The sequence below is a fragment of the Garra rufa genome, chromosome 6 (genome assembly GCF_049309525.1).
Source record: "Garra rufa chromosome 6, GarRuf1.0, whole genome shotgun sequence".
Taxonomy (NCBI): Eukaryota; Metazoa; Chordata; class Actinopteri; order Cypriniformes; family Cyprinidae; genus Garra; species Garra rufa.
Window position 1 is genome coordinate 7745368 of NC_133366.1, and position 12655 is coordinate 7758022.

General features: G+C 34.6%; 1 protein-coding gene across 1 annotated transcript; it reads left to right on the top strand.

The window, feature by feature from the left end:
- Window positions 1-6350: 6350 nt before the first annotated feature.
- lgalsla (lectin, galactoside-binding-like a) lies at window positions 6351-12649 on the top strand. The gene is made up of 5 exons (XM_073842737.1): window positions 6351-6526; window positions 8387-8449; window positions 8518-8606; window positions 8841-9003; window positions 10626-12649. The coding sequence occupies exons 1-5, from the start codon at window positions 6494-6496 to the stop codon at window positions 10767-10769; spliced, it is 492 nt and encodes a 163-aa protein (XP_073698838.1). The 5' UTR covers window positions 6351-6493; the 3' UTR covers window positions 10770-12649.
- Window positions 12650-12655: the final 6 nt, after the last annotated feature.

Sequence of the window (12655 nt, forward strand, 5' to 3'; positions counted from 1 at the left end):
TCGTCCTAATTGCATTTTTACTAGTAACAATTCAATTAGAGAACTCTATAATTAAATTTTTACTAGTACCAATGGCAATAAGAGATCTCTCTAATTAAATTCCTACTTGTAACAATTATAATTAGAGAGCTCTCTAATTCAATTACAGTTTTTTTACAATCGTTTTTGCACTAATAACAGAACCGTAATGTCATTTTTCAAAACTCTAGACACATAATACACTACCAATGATCAAAATGCACATTTTTCAAACCACTTAACACATTTTTCAAATGCTTGGATACAATACACAAGCCAAAGATAATTTGTTCATTGAACTTAAATCACCTTTTCAAAATGACACAACTTAACATCAAAGTATTAATATTTCAAAATGCAACTCACACATTACATCTGAGATGAGTGTGCATTCATTTTATTACAAAGATTAAACTATCAGTTGATACATCTGCTTAAAATGATAAGTAACTGTTGCATTACCCTTGAAGCATAGCTTTTATGGAAAATAGTGCATGTTTCAGGATAGATCATTTGACACCAGTTACCACAGAATATGACCCAGATGAACTACACTACACTCTCAGAAAAAAAAGGAACAAAACTATACCTTTTAGGGTACCAGTAGCTGTCACTGGGGTGTTACCAAGGGTACAATAAGGACCCATTGTGTACCTTTAAAGGTACCTTTATATGTTTTGTTGCCCAGGAACAAAATTGTACCTCTGCAGTACCTTTTTTTCTTAACTGTGTATCTATGGATGTCATATTTCATTCTTTATCAGATAGTTTTTATGGCCCTATGTACCTCTTTTACAGAACACATTTTCATATTCAACATTACTGAATGCAAGATGTCATTTTATTGTTATTGCTTTTGGGCTTTTAATGAGTTAATGGCTACCCAGGTGAAAAAAAAGAATGTATCAAGAAACTACACAAACTAACCCTGCTGAAAGCCTGGTTTTAGCTGGTCATAGCTGGTCAGTGGCCACTTTTCTGTCTGGTCAGGCTGGGAAACCACCAACTAAAACCAGCCTGACCAGGCTGGAAACCAGTTAAACCAGCTACTTCCAGCTTAAACCAGGCCTAGGCTGGTTTTAGCAGTTTTTCTTCAGCAGGGTACAGTATACTGTAAACTGTATACTGTACCCTGCTGAAAAAAAAAACAGCTAAAACTTTGATTCCAAATTTTTCCTTTAGAAAACCTATGCTGAGATTTATTTTATCAGTAAATTCCACATCACAGTATTTCAATGATACCACTGTGTCTGTACTGTTCTCATTCTACAGTAAAAAAGAAAAAAAAAAAAAGAAACCTGTATCACATATTTTGTACAACTATATTTAATGTTTGTACTAGCAAAAACACATTGAAACTATGGGTAACTCGTGTATGGGTGATCTAAAGTAATGTTCCTATGATATTTCATTATAAATTAGTTTTTTGAAACAATGCTTCTGCTAATGCAAGGCTTCTTTAAAGATATGAACGCAATATGCAAAGTTTTGAACACTGTGACAGCCTGTGTTACAAATAATGACTGTTTTGAGTTTTGTATCTACAGTTTTGAAAAATTACATTACAGTTCTGTTATTAGTGCAAAAATGATTGTAAAAAACTGTATTACTAACAATTCCAATTACAGAGCTCTCTAATTCAATTCGTACTAGTAACAATTCCAGTTAGGGAGCTCTACAAATTAATTTCTACTATGTCTCCATTGTATTCCATTCATTTTTAATTACAGAGCTCTACAATTGAATTCTTACTAGTACGTATTACAATTAGAGAGCTCTACAACTGAATTCTTACTAGTAACAATTACAATTAGAGAGCTCTCTAAATCAATTTTTACTAGTAATAATTCCAATTGCAGAGCTCTCTAATTCAGTTTTTACTAGTTACAATTCCAATTTGAGAGCTCTCTAATTTAATTATAACTTGTAAAAATGCAGTTACACATCTCTACAATTAAATTTTTACCAGTAAAAACAAATTAAAGATATGTTTAATTGCAGAGCTCTGTAATTGAATTAAAGAGCTGTCTAATTAAGTTCTTACTAGTAAAAACTGAATTAAAAAGCTATGTAATTGGAATTATTACTAGTAAACAATGATTTAAAGAGCTCTCTAATTGTAATTGTTACTAGTAGGAATTCAATTGTAGAGCTCTTTAACTGAAATTCTTACTAGTAGAAATTATGTTGTTAAGCTCTGTAATTAAAAATAAATGGAAGTCAATGGAGACATATGACTAGTAAAAGTACATTTGTAGAGCTCTCTAATTGGAATTGTTAGTAAGAATTAAATTAGAAAGAACTGTAATTGGAATTGTTACTATTAAGAACTGAATTAGAGAGCTCTTTAATTGTAATTGTAAATAGTAAAATATAATTTAAAGAGCTCTTTATTTGAAATTGTTACTAGTAGGAATTAAATTATAGAGCTCTCTAATTGAATTGTTACTAGTAAAAATGCAATTACAACGAGTGACGCTAAGTATATTTTAGGCTAAAGTAAGAGCTGCGATATGTTTTGTGCAGCATAACAAACTAATTTCTGTATTAACATTTTATATTCATAAGTAGTAACATTTCAAAGCAGTATTTGAAATAGACAAATACATTAAAAACACTGCATTTTTAATTTATTATCGTTTGTGACCTACTAACTTTGTTGGCACTGAAACGAACTGAAAATGAAAAATTAATATACACTTACACATGCTCTGATCCAGCATCAGTATAAACACATTATGTGATAAAAACTTAAGAAATGACAGTCCTGTAGTATATTATGTTATTTTGTTGAAATGTATTTTTTTTAATAAGAAGAAAGTAGGCCTGCTGGACATGCCGGCGTGAGATGCCGCTGCAAGATGCTGCTGTGAGATGCCGATGCCGCTGCAAGATGCTGCTGTGAGATGCCGATGCCGCTGCAAGATGCCGCTGTGAGATGCCGATGCCGCTGCAAGATGCCGCTGTGAGATGCCGATGCCGCTGCAAGATGCCGCTGTGAGATGCCGCTGCCGCTGCAAGATGCCGCTGTGAGATGCCGATGCCGCTGCTAGATGCCGCTGCGAGATGCCGATGCCGCTGCTAGATGCCGCTGCGAGATGCCGATGCCGCGCTGGCATCTGGAGATGCCGCTGTAGCGGCACCTGCCGGAGAAAAACAGCGGCATCTCGAGATGCCGCCGGAAGTGCCGCTGCGAGATGCCGATGCCGCAGTTTGAGCCAGCCCTTACTGGACATTTGACCGCCCGCATTGATTTCACTCAAGCCACATATGGACTTGATCTGGGCCAAAACTATGTTGCTGACTGGGTTCCGCTGACTAACTGATTACAATATTAACGTTACATATAAATCAAATAAGGCAGTGTGATTAATGGTTAAAAAATGTGCGTGAAGCAGAGCACCGCAGAGACGCTTGTCGAGCTTTCCACGTTACCAGTAAAAAGACAACAAAGCCAAACATGAAACACGTTTAAAAGATATACGTGTAGTTCTTATGATAAAATAAAAAGCAGATCAAAAAACATTTACTTACAAATCTCCCCACATGCGTCCAGACTCGCACGAGTGTCCGCCATCTTGATTATGTTTTCTGGTAGCGTCAGTCAGAACGATCGCGTACGTCCTGACGTAAATGACGTCATTGAACGTCACTCGTATACTTATAAAATATCACTTCAGTAGCAATGTCTACTCAAAAAAGATGAGCAAAGCAAAATTAAAATTAAGTAATTTGTTCAAAAAATGCTATAGTTTTAAGTTCAATAAACTTTGTAACTGATTTTTATTATGGTGTTCTCATCTTTTATAAGTTAGTAGTACTGTTCGGGTTTACAGTGTAGTACTCAAAATGTTTTTCCTTGTCCAACCGATTAGTACAGTCCAAAACATGACAATAATTAAAAATAAAAAAACAGCGAGTTTTGTTCAGTTCAGTGCCATTGTATATATGTGCCGCCAATATGGCCGATTGATAACACATTGTGAAAACACTCTGAAAACACATTACAAGGACTGTGAACTATGTACTGAATTGTGGAGAATTGTTAAAATTTTAATCATATCTTGATGATGCACTGGAGCCACTGAGCATGGGCCCTCCCCTAACACTAAAATAACTAGAGTGCTTTAGCATCAGTGGTTTTCTGCTCAATGGCGAGTTTATATCATTACTGTTACTACAGCTTACAGTTTGCTCGCCATGTCTTTGTCATGTAAATGCATATTACATGGTTGTCATAATTTACAAAACAGCTCAGTCATCCATTAAAATTGTAGGGGTATTTGACGGTTGAGAGAGGCGGCAATTTTCCCGCGAGTGGGCGTGGCTTCAGCGCTGAGCGTTTGAGCGCACCATCTTTAACATATTGTCTTTGAACTTCCGTTTGTGTGCTAGCTCTGTATATTTCTATGGCATCATGTCTAAGAGTAATTTCCCTGATAGCAGACATTCATCTAGGAGAGGTCTATTTGACGTCTGTATTTACATCTGCAAGACGTAGTTTGCTCATCGATGATAGGAAACGTCCAATAGACGTCTTGCAGGTGTCAAATAGATGTCTATTAGATTGCTTTAAGATGTTTATACTTGAGAATGTATGTAAAACTGACATCTTACAGACCTCTGCCAGACGTTTGTACACAGCAGATGCTTTTCAGATCAAGAGATCTTTAACAGACATCTTGCAGAGGTATTTGTGCTGTCTGGGTTAGCTGCAAGGCCGTAACCAGGGTTTTGAAAATTAGTGAGGTCCGAAGTAAGGTGTAAAGAATTGTGCTTTAATAACACCCGCAAAAGCACTAATAAGGTCTGTTACCATGGTAAATCTGCGCGTGTAATTGAAGAGTGCGCACAACGAGCACAGTATGACTGACAGGACTGGAAAGTTTTTTTTTTTTTTTTATAGGTGAGGGAATTTTTATTTTATAATAAGTTATAAAAATAATTTTAGAATTTCACGCACATCTTTCAAAATAATAGTCTAGCATCAGAAAAAAACTGAATTACGTTTCTTGTTTCTTTGACTGCAAATTCCGCGACCCACTCAAAACGGTTGAGAAAACAGTTGAGAAACACTCCTTTAATTAATGTTTTTTGATGACTTAAGGTTAACTAAAGAGCATGAAACGTCTTCCTGCTGGCCAGTAACGGTAACGTTATTTGGCATAGTAGCCTATTTCATTCTGTAACAAACAGAGTTGTATTATTCTATTGTTGTTGATAGTTTTATACATTTATTTCGGATATTAACGATGATCACTGCGCTTGTCTGACCGATTGTGGTATCTTCCTGTCAGCAATTAAGTTACAGATTGTCTATAAACTTATTTTATGAATGTACAATGTTGCCAGATATTGCTACGAAAAACAAGCAATTACAAAAAGCAAGAAAAAGATATCCGAAATAAGTTCAAAGCTTGTGTTTTGTAAATAAGATTAATATATCACTAACACTAACGTTCAACTTTCCACTTTATAAACGTCCCAGAGTGTCACAGTAAATTGGAAAAACGAGTCAAAAACACGTATAATAAGTGGATCTGGCAACCCGCGCTCTCACTCAACGCGCTCTCAAGCCCAGTTCACTGTGCTTAGCTTCTCGCAGCAACATGAATTGCAAACACTCATGTGATGTGGTTTAAACGGCTAAATAATCATTCAGAGAGCTAACATTTTATTTTTGAGAAAAAAATGACCGAGGTCCGGACCTCGGTGACCTCATAGCTGGCTACGGCCATGGTTAGCTGGTAAAGTGGAATTATTTATCGTAGAGTTAACGAAATGAATGCATGTTAGCATTGTAATGTTTAAAGCAAATGTCTTAACAAATGTCAGTAGACCAGGAAGATTTTAAAATGAGCGGTTCGTTTATAAATCATGAATTAACATAAAGTCAATATACTTAGCGGTTTTTATCATTTAAATGATTGACTGGGTAGTTAATAACACAATTTTCTGAGGTGTGAAATACTCAGAACACTTTTAATATTGTTTAAAACTGATTTTAAGTTAGTGCTTGATGGTTGTCAGTCCTTTTTTATACACTACACACTTTTATGTATTGTAAACTTTTTAGGAATTATTCATTGAGTTTTTTTGAAGAGGTGCTCAATTTGCAAGAATATTCTATTAAAAAAAATATATTGGACTTGATATTTTAAAAAGTCATGTGCTCCAAACACTATAATGACGTAAGAAATACATTCCAAAAAACATTTTTTTCCTTTCAGCCCCAGGGGGATAAACACAGACTCGAGTCATTAGAGCTGATTAAATTTTAAGACAAGCGCTCGGATTAACATCCCGCCCACGTCACCATGCAAAACCTGCTGGGCGCTCGCTGATTGGACGGACGCGTCTCTCTCTGCGTTCCTCCGCTGGCTGCTGGAAATACACGCGAAACGAGCGGATCCGTCTCCTGGATTCCGAACCGAACCCGAGCGCTCGGGCTTCCCGTGGTGGATCTACGTGGAAGATGGCGGAGTTGAGCGCAATCCGACAGGAACTTGTGAGTATTTTCATTATGAAGAGTGACGCAGGTTTTTTCTGGGGACTGGAAGCCCTGCTTCACACACGGAAACAAGTTTGTCAGCGGTGTGAACCAGAATAGAGATTCACACGTATTGATTAAAGTTTTAAAGCAATAGTACACCTAAAAATAATAGGCATCATTTACTTAATGTCGTGTCCGTGAAACACGAAAGGGAATATGTAGTGGAACATTGACACTTCTTTTCTAATGGAAGTGAATGGGGACTGGAGCTGTCGACCTCCAAACATGACAAAAAAAGTAGTGTGTACGACTATATTGTCTTATAAAGCGACACGGTAGTTTTGTGTGAGGATTAAATTTGCTATATAAACACGTTTGTTTACAGTTATGTCAGTGGTTTTTGAATGTTTTAATCATTACCTGTCAACTTTAAAAATGCAGAAGCTTACTGAGATTTAAAAGCACAGATTTTCTGTGAACAACAAACAAAATTTAGATTCAAAAGACGTGGGATATAGATAATATAGGGTACTTTAATGATATTTTGTGGTGCTTTTTGTCCACTGGGGGCTTGACACTTCCAGTCTCCATTCACTTTCATTATATGTCCCTTCAAACCTGCATAAATGTACTTATACTTCTCTTACAATGGAAGTAAATGGGGACTGGAGCTGTCATCCTCCATACATGACAAATTGTCTTATGAAGCGACACAATAGATTTGTGTGAGGAATAAATCTGGTGCATAAACACAAGTTTATTTAGATATGTCAAATGTCATTGGATCTTAGATATTTACCTGTCAACTTTAAATATGCAGAAGCGTACTGAGATTTGAAAGCAACGAACAATGATTTGGATTCAAAAGACTTGAAATATAGTTAATACAAGGTACTTTTAGGATATTTTTATGGTGCTTTTTGTCATCTGGGGGCTTGACAGCTCCAGTCTCTATTCACTTTCATTGCAGGTCCTTCCAAACTTGTATCAAAATACTTACTTGGAACACAAAAAGAGATGTTTATCAGAATTCTCTTACATTGAAAGTGAATGGGGACTGGAGCTGTCAAGCTCCAAACATGACAGAAAGAAGTGCATTCGACTAATTCTCTATATTGTCTTATGGAGCAACACAATAGTTTTGTGTGAGGAACATGTTTGTTGCATAAACATAGGTTTGCTTTTAGTTATGCCAAATGCAATTGGGTCATTCTGTGTCAACTCAACCAGATGTCCCCGGCTCAAATTTTTGATTTTGCTAATATTTATTCTTTTAAACTGACCCACAGTTGGTTTTTGACCACTCAAAATGTGTACATTTTAATGATTTACTCCTGGAGCCAATTTCTCTGGAACCAAATCTAATAGTGCCTTAAAAATAAAGATGCCAAAAGAAAAGTTTGTTAAGACCCAATATCGAAAAGGGCTTTCAAATATCTTTAATACTGCATGAGTTACAGGCATGCAAACTTTGGAGATACACCTGAAAAGTGCTGTTTTCCCATTTTTGAATGGTCACCATTGGCACATAATGCAACAAAGATAGCTAAAGTCAACAGATTTTACTAATAGAGCTACCAAACTCTGTGTAAAAATAAGATAATGATGCTGCCATCTTTCTAAAGTCATTTTTAAAGAACCATTTACTGAAAGGATCTTTAGGGAACCAAAACGGTTCTACTATGGCATCGCTGCAAAAACACCCTTTTGTAACCTTTATTTTTAAGGGTGTATGTGCTCTGTATCATTAACGCTTAGATATTTGTATGTAAATCAGTGTTTCCATCTGTGCATTGCTGAGTATCATTGTAATTTGCATGTTTTTTGCACAAACGGCTGCCTCTTTACTTCCTGGTTGTGTTTTATCCGCCGCAGAGAAACAGAAATCTGAGCAGTTCTTTTGGGGAGCCACCGCAAAAAGATGAGCAACAGAAACTGGTAAAGATCTAACAGATGTGGTTTTGTTTGTATGTTGTTCTGTCTAATGTCACTGTGCTGTGTGTCAGGTTGTGCCGTTCTGCGGCGGCATCCGGGGCGGACTAAGACCGGGAAAGAAAATCACTATCATGGGCGTTGTGAATGCAGATCCGGACAGGTAGCTTGCACACTCACTCATTCACCTGTAAGACACACCCTGACAGAAACAGCTGCCATGTGCTTTTTCTTATCTTCTAAGTCTTCTAGCTAGTTAACTAGGAATGAGGTTAAACAGAAAAGCTTCTGATAAAATCACAGCGTCTGGACGATGACCTTTTGTTTATTATTGTTTTGGTTGATTCAGTTGCTAATTTTAACTCAAGGTTGAATGTTCTTGCTCTCTCTCGGGCAGTTTTGACATCAGTCTGACGTGCGGCTGCGGGGACGTCGCTCTGGATATGTGCGTGCGGTTCGAGGACCGGGAGATTTTGCGAAACGCCTGCGTTTCTGATAGCTGGGGTGAGGAGGAGAGGTCAATACCCTATTTCCCCTTCATCGCAGAGCAGCCTTTCAGGGTCAGTGTCATCATCATTATCATCATCAGAATTTAACAGAAAGTCCTATTTTGTCATTTCTTTTATGCTCATCAAAGCTACATTTCTTAAAAAAAATTATATTGTGAAATGTTATTACAGTATAAAATAATGGTTTCTATTTTAATATGCTTTAAAATATAATTTATTCCTGTGATCAAAGCTGAATTTTCAGCATCATCACTCCAGTCTTAAGTGTCACATGATACTTCAGAAATCATTTTAATATGCTGATTCATTATTAGAATTATCAATGTTGGAAACAGTACTTTTTCAGGATTATTTGATTAATAAAAAGTTAAAAAGAACAGAATTTATTCAAAGTATAAAACTTTTCTAACAATGTAAGTCTTTGCTATAACTTTTTAGCAATTTAACACATCCTTGGTAAATAAAGTATTGATTTCTTTAAAAAATATATTTTTTTTAATGGTAGTGTATGTTGTTACAAAAGATTTCTGTTTAAAATAAATGCTGTTCTTTTGAACGTTTTATGAATCAAAGAATCCTGAAAAAAGTATGACATGTTCCAATAAATTATTAAGCAGCACAACTATTTTCAACATTCATAATAAATCAGCAAATTAGAATTCTTTCTATATTATGTGACGCCGAAGACTGGAGCAATGATGCTGAAATTTCAGCTTTGATCAAAGGAATAAATAAGATTTAAATAGAAAATATATTTCATAATATTACATTTTTATCTGTATTATTGATTAAATAAATGCAGCCTTAATTAAAAAACACTGACACTCCTACTGATGCTAAACTTTTGAACAACAGTGTATAGAATAATAGTCAGATTTATATTTTCTGAAATTTTATTGAAACTTTTGATAAATTATATATGAAATATTTGCATATGTGTTTTTGTTGAATGTCATATTTGATACATAATGCTTTTATGGCTCATATAGTCTGATACAGGAAGAATATGGAGAAAAAAAGACCTTAGTATTATTCAGAGGCGCAAACTAAGTAAGCAAAAATATGAAATCAAAGATGCTGATATTTATATGACCAAAAAGTGAGATTAAATTATGATGCTTGTAATGTAAATACATTTCAAAAGATTTCATCGCAAAAAGAGACATGAAGCACAAGCTAAAGTTGGATGTCTTTATAATTAAATTAAAAGGCCTTTTACTTGCTAAAAATGTCTAACTTAAAGTCTAACAGGTTGCACAGCAAAGTTTTGATCATCTTTAACATTTGTAACCCTGGACCACAAAACCATCGTCATAAGGGTAAATTTTTTGAATGTGAGATTTATACATCATCTTAAAGCTAAATAAATAATAATTTCCATTAATGTATGGTTTATGATAGGACAATATTTGGCTTCTGAAAAATCTGAAAAATCTGGAATCTGAGTGTGCAAAAAAATCTAACTATTGAGAAAATCGCCTTTAAAGTCATCCAAAATTTACAAAATATCTTCACGGAAAATGATCTTTACTTAATATCTACCAACTGCATAAATGCAAATCTATGGAGAGGTACAAAACTCTCCTTGGCCATCAGATTGAATTGTTGGTGAATGAATTTGCTGAGTGTCCTTTCATAATAACGTCTGCTTTCTCTCTGTGCTGTTTGTTCAGGTTGAGATCCACTGTGAGCACCCGCGCTTCCGTGTGTTAGTGGACGGCCATCAGCTCTTTGACTTCTACCATCGCGTGACGCCGCTGATGGCCATCGACACCATTCAGATCAGCGGCAGTCTGAACATCACCAAGCTGAACTGACGCCTCCTGCGTCACGTGAAACCAGCATCCTCACCAGCCCGTCCGTTCTGACCATTAAAGACTGTCTGTGAGCATTAAAGGCCAAAGGACGCTCCAGAATCATCTACAACTGATGAACTGAACTTGAAACCGCATTTTAAGCTAAAAGAAGGCATTTATTTGAATGAGCATCACAACTCTCTGTCGCATTTCAGCTGAAGTCAACATTAAACGTCATTCACAACCCATTTAGTCTGAGTGGAATAGAAAAAAGGTAGGATTGGAAAAGTGGGCGTTCAGTACCAAAACATTGGGTTAAATACAGTATCTATGTGGCCTGTGCTTAAGTGAAGATGCATTTTTGTAGTCCAGCCCATAAATTTGTATCATCCTGGTCATTTTGACAGAAGCCCAATAGGATTTTTCCAATGGATTATTTTTGTCCAGCACAAATTTATGATTCTTATGTTTTGTTCTACGTACTACAACAGAAACATGTGTCTTAAATATCACCATCATCAGAGCTGGGTAGTAACTGATTACATGTAATCTGGATGTTTTTAAAAAAGCCTCTTCTGCTCACCAAACCTGCAATTATTTGATCCAGAGTACAGCAAAATCAGTAACATTTTGAAATATTTTTATTTCTATTTAAAAAACTGTTTTCCATTTGAATATATTTTAAAATGTAATTGATTCCTTCGATTTCAAAGCTGAATTTTTAGCATCATTACTCCAGTCACATCATCCTTCAGAGAGCATTCTAATTTGATTTGCTGCTCATTTATTATTATTATTATTATTATTATTATTATTATTATTATTATTATTATGTTGAAAACAGTGAAGCAGAATTTTTTTTAAAGGTTTCTTTCATGAAAAAGAAATATTGTGTAACATTATAAATGTCTTTGCCATCATTTTAATCATATTAAAGCATCCTTGCTAAATTAAAGTATTAATTTCTATTATTTCTTTCCCCACAAAAAAAAGATACTGACTCCAAGCTTTTGAACGGTATAGTGTATATTGTACATAAATACATTAAATACTTTTTATTTCCGATAAATGCTGACCTTTGGATCTTTCTATTCATCAAAGAATCCTAAAAAAAAAAATTACTCAACTGTTTTAAATATTGATAATAATAATTATAATTTTAATTGTCATAACATAATAACATTTTTAAATATATTCAAATAAAAACAGTTATTTTAAATAGTAAAAATATTTCTGAATTTTACTGTTTTTGCTGTGCTTTGGATCAAATAAATTCACCGGTAGTGTAATTGTAAATAGATTAAATTACATTTTAAAATACTCACAATCAGACTACAGTTACTTTTTATGGATTACATGATTCTGTATTATTTACACATTAGCAATAATTTATTCAATAATTTATAATTTATTGATTCTTCCTAATCTTTCACATTTTCCTTTCCAAAATAGCCTTCTGCTTATATATATATATATATATATATATATATATATATATATATATATATATATATATATATATATATATTATTTACACTTAGAAAGTCCAGTTATGTGGACATTCACACACACTGTAAAAAGTTTACACCAGTTTCAACTTAAAAACGTAAGTTTAAGTTTAGCAGCTGCCTTACGATTTTAAGTTAAATCAACTTAAGTCTTTTAAACTCAAAGTTATATCAACTCATTTTTTTTATTGTAATAAGTTAAAATGACTTGTAGTTTTAAGCTGATTTAACTTAAAAACTTAAGGCAGCTGCTGAACTTAGGTTTTCAAGTTGAATCTGGTGAAAACTTTTTACAGTGCAGAGGTCAGAGAAACCTTGACATAATATAATGTTTAATGGACTTCATGAAATATATATTTGCTTACTCCATATGGTACAAGATTATCCTATTTAAATCAG

Coding starts and splice junctions, on each gene's coding strand:
- lgalsla (XM_073842737.1), top strand. CDS start 6,494: ATGGCGGAGTTGAGCGCAATCCGACAGGAACTT. Junction 6,527..8,386: donor GCGCAATCCGACAGGAACTT/GTGAGTATTTTC, acceptor TATCCGCCGCAG/AGAAACAGAAATCTGAGCAG. Junction 8,607..8,840: donor GTGAATGCAGATCCGGACAG/GTAGCTTGCACA, acceptor TCTCTCGGGCAG/TTTTGACATCAGTCTGACGT.